General features: G+C 51.5%; 1 protein-coding gene across 1 annotated transcript; it reads right to left on the reverse strand.

Moving 5' to 3' along the window:
• Positions 1 to 499: 499 nt before the first annotated feature.
• On the reverse strand, positions 500 to 14,689 carry PVR (PVR cell adhesion molecule). Its single transcript, XM_060132065.1, has 8 exons — positions 14,536 to 14,689; positions 11,411 to 11,770; positions 8,993 to 9,298; positions 7,442 to 7,559; positions 4,071 to 4,219; positions 3,050 to 3,178; positions 1,262 to 1,293; positions 500 to 616 (listed from the first exon to the last, which is right to left on the reverse strand). The coding sequence occupies exons 1-8, from the start codon at positions 14,615 to 14,617 to the stop codon at positions 500 to 502; spliced, it is 1,293 nt and encodes a 430-aa protein (XP_059988048.1). The 5' UTR covers positions 14,618 to 14,689.
• Positions 14,690 to 23,012: the final 8,323 nt, after the last annotated feature.

A 23,012-nucleotide genomic window follows, 5' to 3' on the forward strand; every position in this document is an offset into this window, starting at 1 on the left:
GGTGTAATAAATAAACTTTAATGAGGTGTTTGGGGGCTGGGGACCGACAAGGGGTTTATGTGGCAGCAAGGCAACCAGTCTCCCTTTGTGTCCCTGACGCTGTGGAGCCCCACTGGCCTTGTCACCCCCTTACCACTCCCATGCTGCTGGGTCGCATCTCTTTCCCGTCCTTCTCTGTTCTGCCTTCTCCCATCTGCCTAGAGAGAAGCCCCAACCCTTCTCAATTTCTCTGGCAGAGTGGCTCATGCCCTGCATTCTGCCCCAAGGTCTCTATCTCCCTAAGGTATTTTCTCCAACAGACAGTTTGAACTCTCTGTCACACTTGCAGTGTAGTAAACCGTAACCGTGTGTAAACAGCATTCCTGAGTTCTGTGACTCCTTACACGGAGTCACTCAGCCTGAGGGTTGGTCTTGAGGACCCTGAACTGTGTTGTGAGGCAGAGGGGACACTCTTGAGGTCTGGCACGGGAAGGGTGGCCGGTGTCTTTGGAGGGAGACGTCATCCATGGAGGTGGGGTGGGTGTCCAGCTGCGAGGCCCACTTCCTCACCAGCTCCCTCTGTCGGTGGATCCTGGGGAGAGCTGGCATTACAGCCAACAGCTGAATAGATGACATTCTGGAAGGGGGAATACACAACCTTTAGCCTCAGGCCCTTCCAAAACAATGCTTCCTGCTGAAGCCCAGCATGCAAAGAGCTGCAGGCCTGCTCCTCTCCCCGCCCCTGGAAGCCAGGGCAGCACTTCTCCAGGTGTGGTCATGAGTAGGGAGGGGAGGGACGGGGTGCCTATGAAAATTCAGGTCCCCAGGCGCCAGCACAGACCCACCAGACCACTCTCAGCGGGTGGAGCCCAGGAACCTGCAGTATGTATGCATGTATGTATGTATGTATGTATTCATGCATGCATGCGTGCCAGCCACACCGTGTGGCCTGTGGGATCTTAGTTCCCCGACCAGGGATTGAACCCGGGCCCTCGGCAATGAGAGCACGGAGTCCTAACCACTGGACCGCCAGGGAGTTCCTGGAACCTGCGTTTCAGCAAACCTTACGGGGATTCTGCCCAGCAGGAAGGGTTTGGGAACTGATGCTCGAGGCCTTTGAAGAAAAGATCCAGGACCTGACTCCTGAGGCCGTGCTGACTTTTGGTTAAGTGCTGCAGGTGCCCAGAGAGGCCTGGCCCCTCCTTGGGAAAGCCCACAGTGATTAATCTGTGGTTCATGCAGAATTCCCCCATACCCTTCTCAGCTCCATCACCACACCTACCCCATTAGCAGATGAGCTGCGCAGGTTCCCACCTGAGGAGACAGGAGGAGAAGTGGTCAGAAGTGAATGACAATGCTGGAAGGTATGGGAAGAAGGCACGTGTGGGTGACCAGGCCCCCTGAACTCTAAGTCCTGGCTCTGCTACTGATGTGGGGGAATCGCTTCCCCGAATGGTTTCTACGTGTATAAAACACAACTGGGGTATAGGCTTCATCTAGTTATTCATTCAGTTATTAAGTATACATAAATATTTACTGAGCGCAGGCTCTGGAGCCAGATGGAAGGGTTCAAATCCCAGCTCTGTCCTTTAGCAGCTGTGTGACCATGGGTAACTGACTTAACCTCTCTGTGCCTCAGTTTCCTCAACCATCAAACAGGGATTTATTCAGCAAATAGAAAATGTCTACTTTGTGCCAGGTGCATTCTAGGTGCTGGGGATGTGGATGTGGTGAGCAAAATAGACAAAAATCCCTCTTCTCATGGTGCCTGTGGTAATAACGATAGGCGTATTAGTAATAGTGATAATAATCATAGCTTATATATACACCCAGTGTGTGGCTTACAGGGTGCCAAATGCTGCACTAAGTACTGTACCTATATTATAAGGTACAGTCACTCCCATTTCACAGAGGAGGAAACTGAGTCATAGAGAGTAAGGCATTTGCCCATGGTGACGCAATGAAGCGGTAGAGTGTGGGCTTAGATACAGGTAGTCTGGCTCTGGACGTCATGCGTTCAGCAAACACTTACTCAAATGCCACTTTTGTGCCCGACCCTGTGGTAGGTGGTGCTGAGGACATAGCCATGACCATGACACTTCTAGCTCTGCCCTCCTGGGGCTCCCAGTCCACTGGAGAGACAGACAGGTCCCCACACAGTGATGTCCCTGAGTGGGCAAGGCTGGGGTGGGGGAGCCCAGAGCAGGTGCTTGGCTCATTTCGGGAAAGATCAGGGAGGGCTTCCTGGAGGAGGGGGCCTCCCGCTGGGATGTGAGGAGGCCATTTTGTTTAGTGGTTGAAGGAACAAAGCTTTGTAGCCCACAGAACTGCCTTCTACTCTTGACTTTCCAGCCGTGTGCCAGCTGGCAGGTGACATCACCTCTCTGAGCAAACATTTCCTCATCTGTAAAATGGGCTTATAGCGGGACTCTCTTTGCAGGGTGGTTGTGAGCATTCAAGGGGGTTGTGCGCAGAAAGTGCCTGGCACGGAGAAAGTGCTCAGCAAAATGTAGCTCTTTTGATTACAGAATTAGCTGCAGGGCTTTGGCAGAGGGAGCTGTGGGGATGCTGCTCCAGGCAGCAGAACAGGCTTGCAAAGCCGTTGAGGTGAGAGAACATCAGATCCTTTTAGAGCTCGGGATCGGGGCACCAGTTCCTGCCACCCCCCTCCTTTCCGTGAGAGCAGGGAGGGAGCCAGTCGTGAGCAAGACAGAGGGAAGAAAGCTGGGGTGGGGGTTAAATGTTATTCCACCCTCCATCCATCCGGCAGGAGCTCCTGCGTCACCTGGATTAAAAGCCAAATCCTTACTGTGGCCTTTGAGGATCTACAGGCGCTGCTCCCACTGTGTAAAATGAATCACTGATCCAATGAATCAAACTGCCTGGTCTCAGTGTCCTCGTCTGTCAAATGAGAGAACCTCATGGTATTGGGGTGAGGATTCAGTGAGAGGCTGCCACGTGGAAGGCTTAGTGCAGAGCCTGGCACATAGTAGGTGCTCAATTATGTTAGCTGTGGTGATGTCCATTTACGGCAGACAGGCGGGGGATGTTGCAAAAAAAGGGGACTCACGGAAGTTTCTGGATTTCCGGAAATAAATCAGGAGCCCCAGCAGGAGTAGACCAACCAGGATGATAGTGAAAGTCAGGATGATAATGATCTCAGAGGACAAGCCTGAATGTGATGGCTCCCTGGAAAGTCCTGCAGGAAGAGAAGGAAGGAGAGATTTAAGATGAGAGACTTTGGGCTTTTTACCGCCCCCAAAATATTACCCTTCGTTTTTTAAGGAAGCTACCACTCTGCTTCCCTCAGTCTATATGGTTTAGGTGGACTTGACCCCACCCTCTGGTTCCAAGGATGGGACTTTGACCTGGGCCTGGCCAATCAGAGCATTCCATTCTCCCTGGCTACTGTGATTGGTTCATGGGGGTGGGGGTGTTCTGTGACTTAAGTTGAGCCAATGAGAGCCAGCCCTGGGATTTTGACTAGATTATTGAAAGTGGTGTATTCTTTCCCTTGGGATTTCTAAACTGGTGGGCTGTGAGCCTGTAGCTGCTGAGGACCATCTTACCTTCCTGAGGGGAAAGGCTGCCAGGGAATAAAGCCAGCATAGAGAAAAGCAGAGACAAGAGAGGTCAAGAAAAGTTCCTGGGTTACATAGTTGGAGCACCTGGATCTAACCATACCTGAAGGTGTCATTCCAATAACGTCCCATTTTTGCTTGGACTATTTTGAGTTGTGCTTCTATCAACTGCAAATGATAGAGTTCTGTCTAATACACTTGGAAAGGCCTTCCTGAGTCCATTGGGAAAAGGTATCACGCAACTACCCCAGCCTGGGTTTGCAGAGGGGCTGTGTCCAGGTGGCTATACAGTGGTTCCAATGGTACAGATGTTGAGTTAACAGAGAGTAAAGCTGAACCTGTTGAACCTTCCATGAGGGGGCTTAGGGGAAGGATGGGAGCTAGAGAGCATTCTTGTGGCTGAGGGACTCGTTTAACCAGGGACCACCTCTAAACTCCTCCTTCAGAGGGAATCCTACCGCGATTTCCTCTTTTGATCTTTCTGTTCTCCCCACCCAGGGGGCTTCCTACCTGTGACCAGGACGGTCACTTCTGCCTGGCCAGTCCCTAGGGCGTTGGTGACAAGGCAGATGAAAGTCGTGTTGATGGACTCGTCCACGGTATGGATCAGGAGGTGGGCGCCCTGGGCCACAACAGAGGGTGGCAGGGGTCCCATGATCCTAGGAGAGACAGATGGGTGAGGAAGTGGCCTCAGTTGGAGGCCTAGAATAACAGGTGATGGGGCACTCACTGTATGCCGGGAATACAGAAACCCTCACGCCATCTACAGTACAAGTTGAGAGCAAGCCTGGAGTTCCCCCAGCTCTGCCTCTCACACTCCCATCCAGCCAATTGGCGGATCCTGTCTGCCCCACCTTCAGAACCTAGCCTGAGTCTGACGACTCCTCAGGGCCTGAGCAGAGGCCCGAATGAGGTGAGGGTGAGCCGTGTGGGTACCGATGGGAAGAGCATTCCAGGCATAGGGAACAGCATATGTGAAGACCCTGAGGTGAGGGCATAACTGTAGTGTTTGAGGATCTGCAAGGAGACCACTGTGGATATAGAGGCGAGAGCAAAGGACCACGGCCACCACCCTGGTCTGTTCCCCCTACTCCTGGGGGAACCTTCTCACTGGGCTCCCTATTTCCACCCCCACTCCCACCCCGCTCTGTCCCCCACTCAGCATCTGAGAGACCTTGTTAGAACTAAGTCAGCTCGGGGACTTCCCTGGTGGCGCAGTGGTTAAGAATCTGCTTGCCAGTGCAAGGGACACGGGTTCAAAGAAGCCCGAGCACCGCAACTAAGAGCAGCCCCTGCTCGCCGCAACTAGAGAAAGCCCGCGCGCACCAACGGAGGCCCAATGCAGCCAAAAATAAATAAAATAAAAAAAATTATATATGTAAAAAAAGAACTAAGTCAGCCCAAGTCCCTCCTCTGTCCAGAGCCCTCCAGTAAAGGAAAATTCCTTAGCACGGGCACAGGTCCCACACAAGCTGGCGCCCTGATGCCACTGACCCCTTTGCTCTCGCCTCTATATACATGGTAGCCTATTTGTTGATCCTCGAACGCTCCAGTTATGTTCCCACCTCAGGGTCTTCGCATATGCTGTTCCCTATGCCTGGAATGCCCTTCCCATCGGTACCCATACCGCCCACCCTCACCTCCTTCAGGCCTCTGTTCAGACGTCACCTTTGTAACGCCTTCCTTGGCCACCCTCTTTCAACTGCAGTGACCCCCTTCTCACCCTCCTCCTCTGCTTTATCCTTTCCATGGCATTTATCACCACCTGACACACTCTGTTCTTGACAACGTTATCTTGTTTACTTTTTAAAATTAAAAAAATATATTTTATTTTGGCCACGCCCTGAGGCTTGTGGGATCTCAGTCCCCCGACCAGGGATTGAACCCTGGGCCCCTGCAGTGAAAGCGCAGAGTCCAAACCACTAGACCACCAGGGAATTCCCATGTTATCTTGTTGAATTGTTTCTCTCCGCCATCGGAATGGGAGCTCTGAGAGGGGAGGGAACTTGGTCTATTTTATTTACCAAGGTTTGTGGGTCAGCAGCATCTGGTACACAGTGAGCAGTCAAGAAACACTGGCTGAATGGATGGAGGAGACGCAGGCATGGGTTTGGGCTGCAGAGCTGGCATGGAAACCCGGCTGTGTGGCTCGTGAGCCTGAATCATGGCGCTTTGGGGCAGGGAGGTTAACGGCCAGCCGTCAATACCAATTGAAAGCCTTCGCCCGGCAGTTCCTCTGGCCAACCGTTGAGACACGACTGTGGCTGCCCACAGAGATGGACAGACGGGCATGCTCACCACCATGGCATTTGCATAGTCGAAAACAGGAGAGCACCTCCGTATCCCCATTTGGGATGGGTTAAATCATTGAAGGGCTCGTCTCTGATGGAATCTCAGCACCATGAAGAAGGGGGCTGTGGGTATTTTGAAATGCATAGAAGATAAGGACTGTTGGCTAGATGGAGACAGAAATGGACTGATGGGCAGGAATGTGATAAAGAAGTACATGAAAATATCAGAGGGAGAATCCATGTGGTGGGGTTTTGAGTGTTCACTGGAAAATTCTTACAACTTTTCTGTATGTGTGAAAAATTTCCTCATAAAGTGTTGGGGGAAAATAGATCTATGTGCCTTGACATGGAGAGGTGTTCATGAGATAGAGGAAAAAATTTTTTTTTTTTTTGCGGTACGCGGCCCTCTCACTGTCATGGCCTCTCCCGTTGCGGAGCACAGGCTCCGGACGCGCAGGCTCAGCGGCCACGGCTCACAGGCCCAGCCGCTCCGCGGCATGTGGGATCTTCCCGGACCGGGGCACGAACCCGTGTCCCCTGCATCGGCAGGCGGACTCTCAACCACTGCGCCACCAGGGAAACCCGAGGAAAAATTTTTAAATTGTACATACAGCACAGTTTTTGTTTAGAAATATTGGAAAAAAAGACGGGAAGGATATATAACAAAGGGTAACAGTGGAGGTGTTCTGGAGGTGACTGGGTACATGACTACAGCTGCTATTTTCTCCTTTTTACTCATAACCGTATTGTCTAAAGTTTCTACCATGCTAAGTTATTTTTGAAATAAGAAAAAAAGGCCCAATAAAAATTACATAAAACATGGGACTTCCTTGGTGGTGCATTGGATAAGACTCTGCACTCCCAGTGCAGGGGGTTTCGATCCGTGGTTGGGGAACTGGATCCCACATGCTGCAACTAAGAGTTCGCATGCCGCAACTAAGGAGCCCGTGTGCCGCAACTACGACCTGGAGCAAGCAAATAATTAAGTTTAAAAAAATTACATAAAACAATTTACCCCTTTGCCTTTATCTTCCCCCACTTGTAACCCCGGCCTCGGTATGAATTTGAGGAAATTTTCTCATTGCTCTGCCCGTCAGTCAAGAGAACGGGGGCGGGACAGTATTTGCTCTGTGAGCGGTGACTGGGCAGGTAACACGTGACGGCTGGGGAGGTGGCACAGCCCAGAGGTTGGGAGTGAGACGCCGATGGGAGGCTCACCTCTGTGCCCCACGGCTGTGTGCCCGGGCAGATGATGGCAGCTCCTGCGGCCGAGCTAATGTTTAATCCGGGCCTGGCCATAGTGCAGACTGTGCCTGGAGTGTGGGGGTCACGTGGCTTCAAGCTAAGTACAGCAGGCATGCCGTAAAGAGCAGGTGTGTCAGCACACCTGGACTAAAGCACCTCCTAAACTCTGCACGTGCAAGACAGACATTTTCCTGGGGGCCTCCAGTTAACTGCTTGCTCTCTTTTTACTTTCCTGCCTACACCTTCCTCCCTCAGACCCAGGAGTCGAGGTCCCCAACCCCCTCATCTCTCAGGACCCAGGGAGCTGGGTTCCCAGCCCCTCCTCCCTCTGACCCAGGAACTCACGTGTTCCAGTCGTAGCCTGTGGGCTCTGGTTTGCTGCGGACGTCACAGTGCAGGGAGGCCTCACTACGGCCGATGTACCAGTTGCCATCATAGCCGGATATGGAGACCTCGGGGGGGTCTGGGGGAAACAGATACACAGGCTCAGAGACAGAGAGCCTTCGGAGGGGCCTAAAGATAGTTGGGATTCATGTCACAACAGGAAAAGGGCCTTGGTGGGTTTTGGGGAACAGCTCAAGGTGGAGAGGCCTCCGAGGGGTCTGGGGAGATGGGTTCTACCCCCCGGCTCCGAGAATAGAAGTCTGGGAGTCCTCAGCAGGGTTCCAGGAGGTGGGGCACAGAGAGGGCTTCTCAGGGCCTGCTTCTCTCTACTGGTTTTCCTGGGTAAAGCCAGATCCCGGTGTGCCTGGGCTGTCCTGTGAGAAGAGGCCTCCTTGGCACTCATAATACACAGGAGTATATTCAAGGCTCTGATAAGTCCTGCAGGAAAGAATCCTGGATGACCCTGTTTCAGCCTGCTGCTTCTCCAACTCAAATGTGATCGACAGGGGAGATTTTCAAAGTCCCCAGAGGGAAGGCCAATGAGACAGGGTGTTTGTGTGTGTGTGAGGTGGGGGGGTGCTGAGGGAATCAGTACAGCACCTACTGGGGAGGGAGTATTCGGTATAGACAGTGATGGGAGGACACAGCCCATAGACGAGCCAGTGTAGACAACAGTGGGCTAGAGAGAAGTATAGACTACACTGGAGCCAGTGTAGACCTCTCTCCAGGGGATCCGTTGTAGACAATGTTGTGGGTCGGTGTGAGAGAGTGCCTGGGAGAACCCGTGTAGAAAATGCAGGCTTTCAGTGCAGCAGTGGTCATGGGCACCTCTCTAGACAACACAGGGAACAGTGCCAACTCCCCACAGCTGGTGGCCTACCTGACTGGTGTAGACAGTGAGGGCAGCGCTGTCTGGGGCCCAGAGGAGCCAGTGTAGATGGTTGGTAAGGCAGGGTAGAAACGGACAAGGGAGTTGGTGTAGATGGTGGGGAATTGGTGTAGCAGTGTGCACAAGGTCAGTGTGGACAGTTGCCCAGGGAAGCAGGTGTAGGCACTGTGTGTAGATTGGCCTCAGAGGAGCCCATATGGGGCGTCAGTGTAGGCAGTGGCCAGGGTAGACAATCGGGGAGCAGTGTGGACTGTGGCCTAAGAAGCTGGTCTAGGCCTTTCCTGGCAGCCCAGTGGTTAAGACTCTGTGCTTCCACTGTAGGGGGCACGGGTTCAATCCCTGGTTGGGGAACTAAGATCCCGCATGCCCCGTGGTGCAGCCAAAAGAAAAGAAAGAAGAAGCTGGTGTAGACAGTGAAGGACAGTGCCGTTTACGGCCCAGGGGAGCCGGTGTAGGCGATGTGCGGACGGGGGGAGGCAGTAACCAGGGAAGCCAGTGAGGATGATGGGGGTGATGTTGGAAGTGGCCTGGGTGGGGTGGGGGGTCAGTGTAGACAATGGTGGGGGAGGGTAGAGACAGCCCGGCAGACCCTCCTGTCATTGCTCACACTTGGGTCCACTCACAGGGCACGCTGAGGGTCATGGGCAGTACCACCCGCTCCTCGAAGCTCTCGTGCTCCACTCTGCAAGTGACATTCTTGCCATCCACATGGCTGGAAGGTATTAAGGTTAAGAGACTGATGACGGTGACAGTGCCGGGCAGGGGCCCTGGCACCTGGCTTGTATTGGCCATCTTGTCGAGGGGCGGGGACCAGGAGATGCGGGCGGGTGGGCGACCCCCCGTGGAGATGCAGTGGGCCACGGGCACAGGCTCCAGGCTGAGCTGGCTGCGCGGGACCTCCCGGGTCTCAGCCTTGTTCTGGGGCTGGGCTGGGGGGAAGAAGCAAAAGGGACGGGTCACTCCTCACCTGCAGTCATTCAACAAACATCTCAGCAGCAGAGGAGGGCAGCTCATTGGGGGAACAGGATGTGGCCAGGTTCAAATCCCAGCTCTGCCCCTGAGCAGTAGGGTGGCCTTGGGCAAGTCCATGCCTCAGTTTCCTTGTCTGTCAACTGGGTGTAATGAGAGGATCGCTGGTGATGAGAATTTGCAGGTAAAGCTCTTAAAATGGTACTTGGCGTGTAGTAAGTGCTCAATATATGTTATTATTATTGGTAATTGGACACATTGCCTGGCTCTGTGATGGGCAGTGTTGAGGACCCAGCAACGACCGAGACAACCCCACCCCTGCCTTCATGGGGTGGACTTTCCAAGGGGAAGACAGACGTCCCGAGGCAGTGAGGACTCAGAGTGGGCAAGGCTGGGATGGGGGAGCCCAGAAGGGATGCCTGAATCTGGGGGGCGGGGTTACGGAGGGCTTCATGGAGGAGAGGGAGGGATGAGCCGTGCCCTGGAGGTTCAGAGGGAAAGTGACTGGCTCAAGGTTACACAGGTGTCAGCGACAGAGCCGGACCTCCCCACAAGGTCTGTCTGACTCCAAAACTACCTTGACCATTTCTTTTTTTTTTTTTTTTTTTTTTTTTGTGGTACGTGGGCCTCTCAATGCTGTGGCCTCTCCCTTGCGGAGCGCAGGCTCAGCGGCCATGGCTCACGGGCCCAGCCGCTCCGCGGCATGTGGGATCTTCCTGGACTGGGGCACGAACCCGTGTCCCCTGTATCGGCAGGCGGACTCTCAACCACTGCGCCACCAGGGAAGCCCCTACCTTGACCATTTCTTAATCATTCTGGTGATTCCAAGACCTGGCGTTTCACTTGGTTCCTTTCGCCTCAGTACCTGTGTTCTTGTTACTGAAGATTTCTCTTTGACTCATTGGTTCTGTTTTACCCTCATCCTAAATCATAAGACCTGAAGTCCCAAGTTTTCTGAAATGACGACAGTTGCCTTTGGTTGGGTACTGTGTGCCAGGCACTGTTCCAAGCACTTAATCTTTCCTGAGTCATTCATGCAAGGCCTGGGACAGTGCCTGGCACATAAGCAGAAAAGAAACGTCAGCTCTTATTCATCCTCATAGCGGATCTCCATTTCACAGATGAGGGAACGAGGCACAGAGACTTTGTACTCAGCTGTCAAGAGGAGGGCCTGTCATGTTTTCCCTGGTGCTCATAAAAATGAACGCATGGGGGGCTTCCCTGGTGGCGCCTGCTGATGCGGGGAACACGGGTTCATGACCCGGTTCGGGAGGATCCCACATGCCGCAGAGCGGCTGGGCCCGTGAGCCATGGCCGCAGAGCCTGCACATCCGGAGCCCGTGCTCCACAGCGGGAGAGGCCACAGCAGTGAGAGGCCTGCGTACAGCAAAAAAAAAAAAAAAAAAAAAAAAAATGAACACATGGTTCCATGACAATGCCAAGGGTGTCCCCCCCCCCGCCGCCCCGCCCCCTGCCCCACTGGGTATCAGAATCCCCTCCTCCCAGTCTATTTCAACTCTCCCTTCCTCACCAAAGGAAGTAACAATAACTGACCCCCTATCACTAGCTCACAGAGGCCTCTGCTCTAAGCAGTTCACCTGGATAAACTCCCGGGACCCTCAGGACAGCTTTCTGAAGGCACTGTTGTTACTAAGCCTATTTTACAGATGAGGAAAGGAGGTTCCCAAGCTGGTAGCGGCTTTTCCGCTTTCCAGGGCCCTTCCTGTCCCCACCCCTTTCTCGCACCAGCCACTCCCCCCCCCCTGCTCCCCAGCACCCCCATCCCCTCCATCCCTTCCATCCTCTCCATCCCCTCCATCCCCTTGGCCCTCAATCTCCAAGATCTTACTTCACAGCATCTCTAGTACTCTCTTTTGGTCCTCCAGCCCCTCCCCTCTCTAATTTCCCCTTCTGCATCCCCGCCCCACCATTGCCCGACCTCCTTCTTTTGTCCCCGCGGAATCTCTAATTGGGAGGGACTCTCCCTCCCTCCCGGGCCCTTCCCTCTCTTTGCTTACCTCCCTACCCCGCCCCACACCCCTCTCTTTCGGCCCCCCCTCCAACCGGCTCACCGAGCACCCGGAGCCAGGTTCGGGCGCTCCTGTCGCCGTTGGGGAACGTGGCGAACTGGCAGGTGTAATTGCCTTCATCTTCGGCGCGCAACCCCCCCACGGCCAGCGATGCGTCTCGCAGCTCCTCGCCTGGCCTGGCGGCCACGAACTCCAACCGGCCGGGCTCCGGGAAGCTGGGGCCCTGGGTGGGGTGGAAGACCGCCACGCTGCGGGAGGCCTCCGCCAGCTTCTGCCGAGTCCAGGTCACCTGCGTCACCGTCACGTTGTGCCCCAGCGGCTGCAGTTTGCACGGCAGCTCTGTGGTGTCGCCCAGGAAGCCGCGCACCTGGGCTGGGGCCAGCACTCCGATTGTCTCGGTCCCTGCGGGGAAACGGAAACGCGGGGCGAGTCACACCCGGGTGTCCCTGACCTGGATGGGGAGAGGCGCCTGGGAGGTCGCTCACCTGGGTCTTGGAGTCCCTTAGTTGGGAGTGTGTGTGGGGAGGAGGAGGGAGGTGGGGAGGGTCAGTCCGGATCCAGGGATGAGGGTGAGGGCGGCTGGACTGGGTCTGCAACCTGGTCGCTCCCGTTCAGTCGGGCTGTTATTACCGTATTTCCTCTATCTCAGCATTATCACTTTTTCAAATTGTGGTCAATATTGTGGTTAAAAAATTAAAATCGCCACTTAAACCATTTTAAAGCGTACAGTTCAGTGGCAGGAAGTACATTCACGATGTTGTGCAACCACCACAAACTTTTTCATCACCCCTGAGTCATCAATTTTAAGATGTCATTTACAGCACGACCCGTCCTCAGTGGTTAGAGCATCCTGGATTTAGAGGTGTGGAAAGGGGAAGAAACTCTAGGTCTTAGAGTACATGAAATAAAGTATTACTGCTATTACTCTGTGCGGACTCAGGTTGGGAAAATGTTTGTAGGGGATCCTAGCACAAGAAGGGAGGTGATCATAGCCCCAGCATTTTGGATCCCCTCAGATCTCTGCTGTGAGGCTTCCGGCAGTTTCCTTAACCTCTCTGATCCTTTTTCCTAGTTTGTAAAATGGGACTAAGAACAGTTAACATTCATGGGTTGCTTACAGAGATCGGGGCTGTTCTGAGCACTTTACACATCTCCCAGCATTCAGGCCTTAAACAGCTCCTTGAGGTAAGCACTACCGTCAGCCCCACTTTAGAGGGAAAGCAAGGCACAGAGTCTTGTGCTCCAGGTCACACAGAGCACAAGTGGCAGAGGTGGATTTGAACCTGGGCCATCTACAATTAAGACCCCTGATCTCTCATCCACCAGGCTCCAGATGAAAATCTTTCTGCCCAGGGCCCCCTGCACACAGTAGGTCCTCAATATGTGTTGGCTTTTATCGATATCAAGAAACACAATGCTGTGCGTCCTTATTAATAATAATAAGGATAAGAACAAGGTGAGAAGGAGTCACGTGCTTTGACTCTCAGTCCTGCTACTCACTAGCTGTGGCCTCTGTGCTGCTGGTTTCACTCCTCTGAGCCTCAGTCTCCTCATCTGTAAAATGGGGGTGGTTATAGCTTAAGAGGGTGTTGGGAGGACTAAATGAGGAAATTTATGTAAAGGGATTAGATATGCCAAGCGCCCTATACAGGGGAATATTATAATTATTGTTATGAGGAAGAGGAGGCTGGGAGGTAGTGGACTGGGGTGCTTGGGGCGTGCTGTGTTGAGGGAGGGCACGGTCTGGACACGAGGGGATTGTGGAGTGGTGAGCATGCTAGTCTGGCTTCGAATGCCAGGTCCACCGTGGACATGCTGTGCAGCTCTGGGCAAGTGAGTCTCCTTCTCTGATGAGTCTCCTGGGAACCCCCTTGTTTATGAGCTGCCGACGTAGGCTTCATGGGTGAAAAGAAAACACCCAGGCTTTCAGCAAATTGACATGTCACCCTTCCAGAAAGCCTTCCACTCTGCCTTCTGTCTGCATCCTCCATGCCCTGGGTCCAAAATCCTGGCTCTAGCAATGACATCCTGATGTGGCTCACCTCTTTTCTTTGGTTTTTCTCCCTCCATGAGGCAAGACCGCTCTGGGCAAGTGAGTCTCCTTCTCCTTCTCTTGATGGCAAGACCGCTATGAGGATGAAACTGGATGAAGTGGCCTTTCTCTGGCTTTGTACTCTGAGTAATAGCTAGGCCCGAGCTCCACTGTGTGCCAGGCACTGGGCTGCTCCCTTAGGTGAGGCCTCCTCCAACCCTCTCCAAGGGCCCATGAGACCCACACTGGGAACACCGGTAGTTTCATCCCCATTGGTCAGAGGGGGAACGAGAACCTGGCAGGTTCAAGCTACTTGCCTAAGCTAACCAGCAAGTGAGGGGCAGAGCCTGGCTTGAGACCTTTTGGGACATGGCCAGCCTCTGGTTTCCCCGAGCCTGCATTCAGTGTTGTTACTGTTCACCTGAATTATCGTTATCATTATTGTTCTTCTCCAGTGCATCTGACCTAGCTCAGCATCTTCCCAAGACACGGTTTTACTAGGTAGGTAGAATTCCACCCCCTGCCCCGTCCCCAACACACATTTTATGGAAACAGAGAGCTTAGGTCACTTTCCTGAGCTCACACATGTATTAAACGCCGAAAGCTATTTTGAGCCCACCGCCGTCTGACATCAGTGCTGTCTCCCCAGTAACTTGGAAGGCTGCCCATAGTAGGAACTCTATAATAAACGTGTGTGAGATGAAGGAACGGCCGTGTCCTTAGAGTCAGACATGTGGGGTCCAACGGCAACGGGGTTATGTGCCGCTGCTCCCTCCCCCCGCATCAAGCATCTTCTGTCATTGTCAGCGGGTTACTGGGGGCTGGGGAGAAGGGTCCGCTTGTAGCGAGCGGGGTCAAGAGGTGTGGTGCCCGGGCGTGCGTGAGTCGCCTTCCATCTTATTTTTTCCCGGAGGCTGGCCCGCCCTGCCCTTCAGAAATCTCCCAAGGTCCGGTGGCTTTCCAGGAAGCCGTCAGGAGAGTCCGCCCCGGCCCGGCGTTTCTCCATCCCTGGGGCGGAGGGGAGCACAAAGCGAAGGGCGGTGCGCTCTGCCTTGGGGAGCCCAGGGGGCCGGGCCCAGGCGGGTGGGGAGGGAGAGGGGGAGCAGGGGCCGCTCGACCGCGTGGGGTCACTCACCGGCTCCCGAGGGCGCCCGGGACAGCGACAGCAGGGACAGCAGCAGCAGCGGCGGCCAAGCTAAGGAAGCGGCTCGGGCCATGCTGGGCGCGCCGCCGCCGCCTCCTCCGCTCGCCCTGCCGGTCGCGCGGCCGCCGCAGGTCCTGGCCAGGAATCCTGGCGTCACTCAGCCGCCGAAGCCTAGGGGAGGGAAGGGGGAAGTTCTACCCCTTCCCTCCTCAGACTTGCAGCGGGGAAGAAGTAGAGAAGAAGTAGAACTGGGCTCTCGGGTCCCCGCCCGCTCCCGGGGCTCCCGCCGAGGCTCCGGTACTGCCCCTCCCTCCGCGCCTGCGCTGACACTTGTCACTAGGGCAACATCACTAGGAGGTGGGTTCTGATTCGAGGAAGCTTCGATATAAGGATCCCCATGTGACAGGCGAGGAAACTGAGGCCCGCAGAGAGGTTCAGCGACTTTCTAAAGTTCAAGATTGGCGAGGGACAGAGCAGAGATTCGAGTCTATAATCAGGACAGATCCTGAGTTCCTAAGCTCAAAAGCTTAAATCCCCTGGGTTCTTGTTGGGCAAGTTGCTTCTCCTCCTGAGGCCTCAGTTTTCTCATCTGAAAAATGGACAGGATAACAGCACTCACCTCACGGGAGGGTTTGTAAGACTTAAGCAACTGCTTAGCCCAATTCCTGGTATATCGTTTGTACTCAATAAACAGCTATCACAATGACAACAACTGTTGCTTTACAGTTATCACCAAATAATAGTGCTGGTGAGAATGATGGCTCATTCATTTTTCATTCCATAGATATTGAACCAGGCAGCATTCCAGGCACAGGGGATGCAACAGAAAATAAAACAGACAAAAATCCCTGCCTTCACGAAGCCCACCTTCTGTCGGAGGGAACAGACCATTAACAGACCGATACACAGACCAGCATCATGTCTAGAGGTGATGATGGTTAGGGAGCAACATATAGAAGAGAGAGAGATGAGAGACACCAAGACAGAGACAGAGGAATGAGAGAGGAATGGAGATAAACACACTCAGAGATGGCCCCTGGGAGATGGGGAGAGAGAAAGAGAAAAGACACAAAGATAGAGACACAAGACAGATAGTGAGACGGGAGAGAATCGAGAGGCGACAGAGGGACCCAGAGAGCCCTATGCTGATATAGAGCTTGGGAGACTTGCTGGTCCCCAGCCCTGTTCATCCCAGTCATGATCCCCACCAGGCCCACTAGCAGCTCTGACCCTTGTTCTGTGACATCCCCATATCTTTCTAGAAAATTCCCCCTTTGGACTTTGGCCAGTTTGGAGGGTTCTGTTCCCTGCTGCCCTCTCTGACTTGGCCCCAGAGCCCACTCCTGGCACACAGCTGTGGGTGGGTGGCTCTGATGCATGGTGTCTCTCACTCTGCATGTATGTGGGTGAATTTCTGAATGGAAATGTGGGAGCTGGTCTCTGGGAAATGTCTGAATTTTCTGGTACTCTTGTTCTGGGCCTCTGAGTTATTTCCAAATTGGGAAATTGTGGCCGCTGCTATGTTTCTCCCCTGGACCGTGATGTCACCTCTGGGGTTCCCCCTCCTCCCGGGGCTCCCAGCTACGCTTACTGTGGTTGCAGCACCCTCCTCTCTGACTCTGGATGGTCAGAGGCTTCCCTCTTTCCCCCCTGCCAATGTTTGGACTTCAGATTTGGGGCCCACCTCACCCCATATTCTGCCTCTTCCCCACTGGACATCTGACTTCTCGGTGACAGGAGTGGGGCCTCTGTCTGAAATCAAATCATTAGAGCCTTGGTCCTGAACAATCCCACGCAATGCAGATGATACAGCCTCCGTTACTGAAGCTCAAAATTGGGGGCGGGGCTGAGGGTCAGGGATGCGGTGAAGGTTAGGGATGAACTCAAAGAGGGGGACAAGAAAAGGGAGGTTCTCAGGGATAAGATGTGGTGAGTGTCAGTAGGAGGGGGAGGGCCTTTGGTGACTGGTATTCCTGGGGAAAAACCCTTTGAGTCAATAAATACTTGGGAAGGCCAAAAGGCCCAGGCTGTCAAAATTGCTGAATTAAATAAAAAGTCTTGCGGCAGGTCTGGGTGAGGCTGGGTGAGGACGTGACGGAGCTGGAATGGGTGGGTTGAGTTAAGGAGGTGTCTGGTTCCCCTGACAGCCCCTCTGCTGGCTCCTTTCCACCTCTGAGCCCTGAGGGGTGGTCTGGGGTCTCACTGAAACCACCCTCCTCTGGTTCCCACAGCTCCCTGGGCTCCGCCACCATGGCCCTTTGCTCTTCGTATTCATTCAATGAATACATATTTATTGAGCACCTACTATGTGCTCGGCCCTGTCCTAAGTGCTGAAGATACAGTAGTGAGCAAGAGACAAAGTTCCTGTCTTCCTGGAGGTACCATGTTGGATAGGAGTTGGGAAGAGAAAGATAATAAAAAAGTAGACAGGTACTCTGTATACCAGGGGATGATAAAAGCTATGAAGGAAAATAAGACACGGTAAGGAGACAAGGAAGAATTTCTCCAATATTCCTCCTTTGTGGCTGCCCAACACTTTTGACTCTACTCCCTCCAGCTTCCCCTGCATGTCCCTCCTTCCCAAGGCAGAAACAAACAAACAAACCAGAAAACCCTCACAGCTTTAGTGTTTCTTTCAGCAGGTACAAGCCTGTGAACTAGGTGTCACCAATTGACTTGCATTTGGAGGGGACAACACAAGCCAGTTCTGAGCAGATGTTTTAAAGTTATGGCCTGGCTCATCCATTGTTCTTCTTCTTTGGTTCCCATAACTACCTGTCCCAGATGAGGCTGCTCCTTCAGCCATGGTCCCAGGACAAAGAATATGTGTGAAGAAGAGCCACAGCTGACCTGCTGTCAATGTGTAACATGAGTGAGAAATTGATGAGCAAATCATCAAGATTTAGGGGTTGTTTGTTATTGCAGCAAAATCCAGTGAAAGCTGACTGATAGAAAAATCATCTCTGAGATGGGGTGTTGAAACCTAAATGAAGTCAGCTCCATGATTTCCTGGGGATAAAGTATTTCAGACACAGGAAGAAGCAAGTGCAAAGGCCCTGAGGCACAAACCTGCTTGCTGACTTGACAAAGGGGCTGGTGTGGCTGGAGTAGGAAGAGTAATGGGAAGTATGAGGAACAGTTCAGAGAGGTAGGAAGAGGTCAGATGTTATGAGACTTAGTGGGCCATGGTAAGATGTTGATATTTTATGGAGGTGGGAAGACCTTGGAGGGTTTTGAGCTGATTTGATCACACTTGTGTTTTATCTTCCCGGACTGGGCTGGAACCCGCGTCCCCTGCATTGGCAGGCAGATTCTTAACCACTGCGCCACCAGGGAAGTCCCCAGACTTGTGTTTTAACAGGATCCCTCTGGCTGCCCTGTGGGGAACAGGCTGTAGTGGGTGGCAGGTTGAAGCCAGTGGGGAAGTGACTGCAGTGGTCCAGGTGGGAGGTGATGGAGGATCATTGCTGGGTGGTGGAAGGGGAGGTGAGACGAAGCGGTTGGATTTGAATGTAATTTGAAGGTAGAGACCCAGGGATTTGCTGACCGATTGGATGTGGGGCATGAAAGAAACCTCTCTTTCCCGCCGAGGACCCCACGGTCCTGGCCTGAGGGAAGGAGGAAGTGCTTTTGACTGAAACGGGGACAATGGCTGGAGCAGTAGGTTTGGAAGGAAAAGCAAATTTGGTTTCAGACTTGCTTCTTTGTGTCTTCCTGTCAAGACTCTAAATTCCTTGAGGGTTGGGACCAGTTCTAGACATTTTTCTGTCCTCAAGTGCCAAAATATCTATTCAAAGAATAAATAAGTGAATGGAGAGGGCAGACAGCAGAAGCAAGAAGAACTACAATCCTGCAGCCTGTGGAACAAAAACCACATTCACAGAAAGATAGACAAGATGAAAAGGCACAGATAAAGGAACAAGATAAAACCCCAGAAAAACAACTAAATGAAGTGGAGATAGGCAGCCTTCCAGAAAAAGAATTCAGAATAATGATAGTGAGGATGATCCAGGACCTCAGAAAAAGAATGGAGGCAAAGATCGAGAAGATGCAAGAAATGTTTAACAAAGACCTAGAAAAATTAAAGAACAAACAAACAGAGATGAACAATACAATAACTGAAATGAAAAATACACTAGAAGGAATCAACAGCAGAATAACTGAGGCAGAAGAACGGATAAGTGACCTGGAAGACAGAATGGTGGAATTCACTGCTGTGGAACAGAATAAAGAAAAAAGAATGAAAAGAAATGAAGACAGCCTAAGAGACCTCTGGGACAACATTAAATGCAACAACATTCACATTATAGGGGTCCCAGAAGGAGAAGAGAGAGAGAAAAGACCCGAGAAAATATTTGAAGAGATTATAGTCGAAAACTTCCCTAACATGGGAAAGGAAATAGCCACCCAAGTCCAGGAAGCGCAGAGAGTCCCATACAGGATAAACCCAAGGAGAAACACACCAAGACACATAGTAATCAAATTGGCAAAAATTAAAGACAAAGAAAAATTGTTGAAAGCAGCAAGGGAAAAACGACAAATAACATACAAGGGAATTCCCATAAGGTTAACAGCTGATTTCTCAGCAGAAACTCTACAAGCCAGAAGGGAGTGGCATGACATATTTAAAGTGATGAAAGGGAAGAACCTACAACCAAGATTACTCTACCTGGCAAGGATCTCATTCAGATTCAATGGAGAAATCAAAAGCTTTATAGACAAGTAAAAGCTAAGAGAATTCAGCACCACCAAACCAGCTCTACAACAAATGCTAAAGGAGCTTCTCTAAGTGGGAAACACAAGAGAAGAAAAGGACCTATAAAAACAAACCCAAAAAGCAATACTCATATCAGATAAAATAGACTTTAAAATAAAGACTGTTACAAGAGACAAGGAAGGACACTACATAATGATCAAGGGATCAATCCAAAAAGAAAATATAACAATTATAAATATATATGCACCCAACATAGGAGCACCTCAATACATAAGGCAACTGCTAACAGCTATAAAAGAGGAAATTGACAGTAACACAGTAATAGTGGGGGACTTTAATGCCTCACTTACACCAATGGACAGATCATCCAAACAGAAAATTAATAAGGAAACACAAGCTTTAAATGACACAATAGACCAGATAGATTTAATTGATATTTATAGGACACTCCATCCAAAAACAGCAAATTACACTTTCTTCTCAAGTGCGCATGGAGCATTCTCCAGGATTGATCACATCCTGCGTCACAAATCAAGCCTCAGTAAATTTAAGAAAATTGAAATCATATCAAGCACCTTTTCTGACCACAACGCTATGAGATTAGAAATCAATTACAGGGAAAAAAACCGTAAAAAAACACAAACACATGGAGGCTAAACAATACGTTACTAAATAACCAAGAGATCACTGAAGGAATCAAAGAGGAAATCAAACAATACCTAGAAACAAATGACAATGAAAACATGACTATCCAAAACCTATGGGATGCAGCAAAAGCAGTTCTAAGAGGGAAGTTTATAGCAATACAAGAAACAACAAACATCTCAAATAAACAATCTAACCTTACACCTAAAAGAACTAGAGAAAGAAGAGCAAACAAAACCCAAAGTTAGCAGAAGGAAAGAAATCATAAAGATCAGAGCAGAAATAAATGAAATAGAAACAAAGAAAACAATAGCAAAGATCAATAAAACTAAAAGCTGGTTCTTTGAGAAGATAAACAAAATTGATAAACCATTAGCCAGACTCATCAAGAAAAAGAGGGAGAGGACTCAAATCATTAAAATTAGAAATGAAAAAGGAGAAGTTACAACAGATACTGCAGAAACACAAAGTATCCTAAAAGACTACTACAAGCAACTCTATGCCAATAAAATGGACAACCTGGAAGAAATGGACAAATTCTTAGAAAGGTATAACCTTCCAAGACTGAACCAGGAAGAAACAGAAAATATGAACAGACCAATCACAAGTAATGAAATTGAAACTGTGATTAATTTCCGCACCCAAAAGAATCACCTGGAAGCTTGTATAATCAAGCAAATATGAATATATTTCTTTAGTCTTTCCTCCCACATAGAAAAAAAATAAATAGTAGCATTGTTCTGCCTCCTCCAGCTTTTTACCTACTTTTATGTGTTTCTACACAAGGACATAGCAAGCTGCCTCATTCATTGGTTTATTTGTTCATTCATTCACAGCTGTACAGCGTTCCATTGCATGAACACGCCATAAACTTTGAACCTGCCCTCAGTGGATGGGCCTTTCAGGTGTTTCCAACTCTTTTCATTTGCAAACATCCTGCCCGGGGTAACTGTGTCCACGCCATTTCCCATGCGTGTGACTGTATCAGTTCCATAGGTTCCTAGACGCTGATTTGCTGGGTCAGAGGGCATGTGCACTTGTGGTTTTGGAGGATATTGACAAATTGTCATCCCCTACTCTTGCCAGCCAGTGTTTCCTACCCATGGATGCACACGGTAGTGAACTGAAGCTTTTAAAATTTCAGATGTGGGGACTTCCCTGGTGGCGCAGGGGTTAAGAATCTGCCTGCCAATGCAGGGGACGTGGGTTCGATCCCTGGGCTGGGAGGATCCCACGTGCCGCGGAGCAGCTAAGCCCGGGCGACACAGCTACTGAGCCTGCGCTCTAGGGCCTGCGTGCCGCAACTACGGAAGCCCATGCTCTGCAAGAGAAGCCACCGCGATGAGAAGCCCGTGCACCACAACGAAGAGTAGACCCCGCTCGCCGCAACTAGAGAAAGCCCGCGCGCAGCAACGAAGACCCAATACAGCCAAAAATAAAAAATAAAATTTCAGATGTGAAGTTTTGCCCCAAAGGATTTGATGTAGGAACCTGGAGGCTGGCTGGGAGGGTGGGAAGAGAAAGAGAGGGAGGGAGGGAGGGAGGGTGGGCAGGAGGCAGAATGGGGCGGGGAGAAAGGCGGCGGTGGGGGGGGAGGACAGAGATGGAGGCTGGGGACAGTGGGGTAGGAGTTGGGGCTCCTGAGTGTGACTCCCTTGGTTCCAATTCCATCTTCACTGACTAATAGCTGGTGATGCTATGCAGCCTGTATTGATTCTCTTGCCTCCTTTTTCTCATCTGGAAAATAGGGGATCATAAAAACCTGTGGTGATGGTTAAATAGGTTATTTAGAAATAAGTTCTATGGCTACAAAGGTTATTTATTTTGCTCTCGACAAATGGCAGCTGTTATTACTGGCGTCCCGGGGCTTGGGAGCCCACCCTGTATTACCTCGCCGTGCACCCTGGTTAGGAACGACTGCCATGGGCAGCAGAGAGTCATCGAGTTTTATGCAGGGCGAGGACCTCGTGACAGAAGAATCTCATGTTCCTCACGTGGAAAACAGCGATGACAAGCCCTGTTGTCCTGCCCTCTTTGCGGTGTGGGACAGGGGATGGGGTGGTGGGGTTGGAGAGGGCAGAGCTTTCATCTTCTATACTCTGAGGCTAGGCAGGAAAAAGCCGGCAAAGAAACCCCCAAATAACAACCACCTTCCTGTCCTCCCCCAAGAGCTACCAGAGCAGGCACGTCCCCCCTCTCACCTCCCACCAGCCCCCCGAGCCTCACATCCATTTGGGATGTACTGGTGCCTCTCAGTGGTTGTTCTCCATTCTCCCCTTCCAGTTCCAGCAGTTCTCTCACTGCCCATGGAAGGAAATGAGACCTGCCTGCCCCCTCCCAGCCTACTTCTACCCGCTGATGACTCATCAGAGCCACACCCTGTGAGGCAGAGTCCAGGTTCTAGAGCCTAGTTTACTAGTTCCTGCATGACCTGGCCCCTGACGGAAGTCTCTTCCTCTCCCCCTTTAAATGTCAGCCAGACGGAAACCCTTGTAATCCTTCTAAACAAACCACGTTTGCTCACCTTCAGGCCAGAACACTTTCCCTCTGTTCTTCCCTAGCTAATGGCTCCCACTTCAGGTCACAGGTGAGCCATCCCCTCTTCCAGGAAGCCTTCCCACACTCCCCAGCCTGGGCAATCCCTCCTCAAGTCTCCCCGAGCCCACTGAGCTCTGCTGTCCCAGGCCTGCCCACTCTGAGTTGTCACTTTAGGGATACATCTGTCACCCACTGGGCTGTACGTTCCACGGAGGCAGAACCCAGGGCTGTGCAACTCACAGCTAGGCAGTGACAGTTCGACTTGCTCATCTGTAAAATGGAGCTAATAATAGCATCTACTTTCCAGAGTTTGGGGAAATAAATGGAAATGATGCATTAAAGCCCTTTAGTACAATGTCTGATAAATATCACCTTCATATATGGCTGTTCTTGTTGTTAATTATCTTAATGTCTTCTCCAGTACAGCTGACCCCTCGCACAGAATGACCTCTTGGACCCCCAGTCTGGACCAGAAGCCTTCTCAGGGCTCCCATGTCCCAGCCCTGACTACTCCGGGTTGTCACTATCTGGGGATGATTCTGTCTCCCCCCACTGCACTGTGAGCCCT

Source organism: Lagenorhynchus albirostris, chromosome 19, assembly GCF_949774975.1.
Source record: "Lagenorhynchus albirostris chromosome 19, mLagAlb1.1, whole genome shotgun sequence".
Classification (NCBI taxonomy): domain Eukaryota; kingdom Metazoa; phylum Chordata; class Mammalia; order Artiodactyla; family Delphinidae; genus Lagenorhynchus; species Lagenorhynchus albirostris.

Bases quoted from the DNA above. Each gene is read 5' to 3' on its own strand.
- PVR (XM_060132065.1), bottom strand. From the start codon at position 14,617: ATGGCCCGAGCCGCTTCCTTAGCTTGGCCGCCGCTGCTGCTGCTGTCC. The intron at 3,179-4,070 runs GTAGGAAGCCCC...CTCTTCCTGCAG, and splicing joins AGTGACCGTCCTGGTCACAG to GACTTTCCAGGGAGCCATCA. The intron at 617-1,261 runs GTAGGTGTGGTG...TCCCCCTTCCAG, and splicing joins GCAGCTCATCTGCTAATGGG to AATGTCATCTATTCAGCTGT.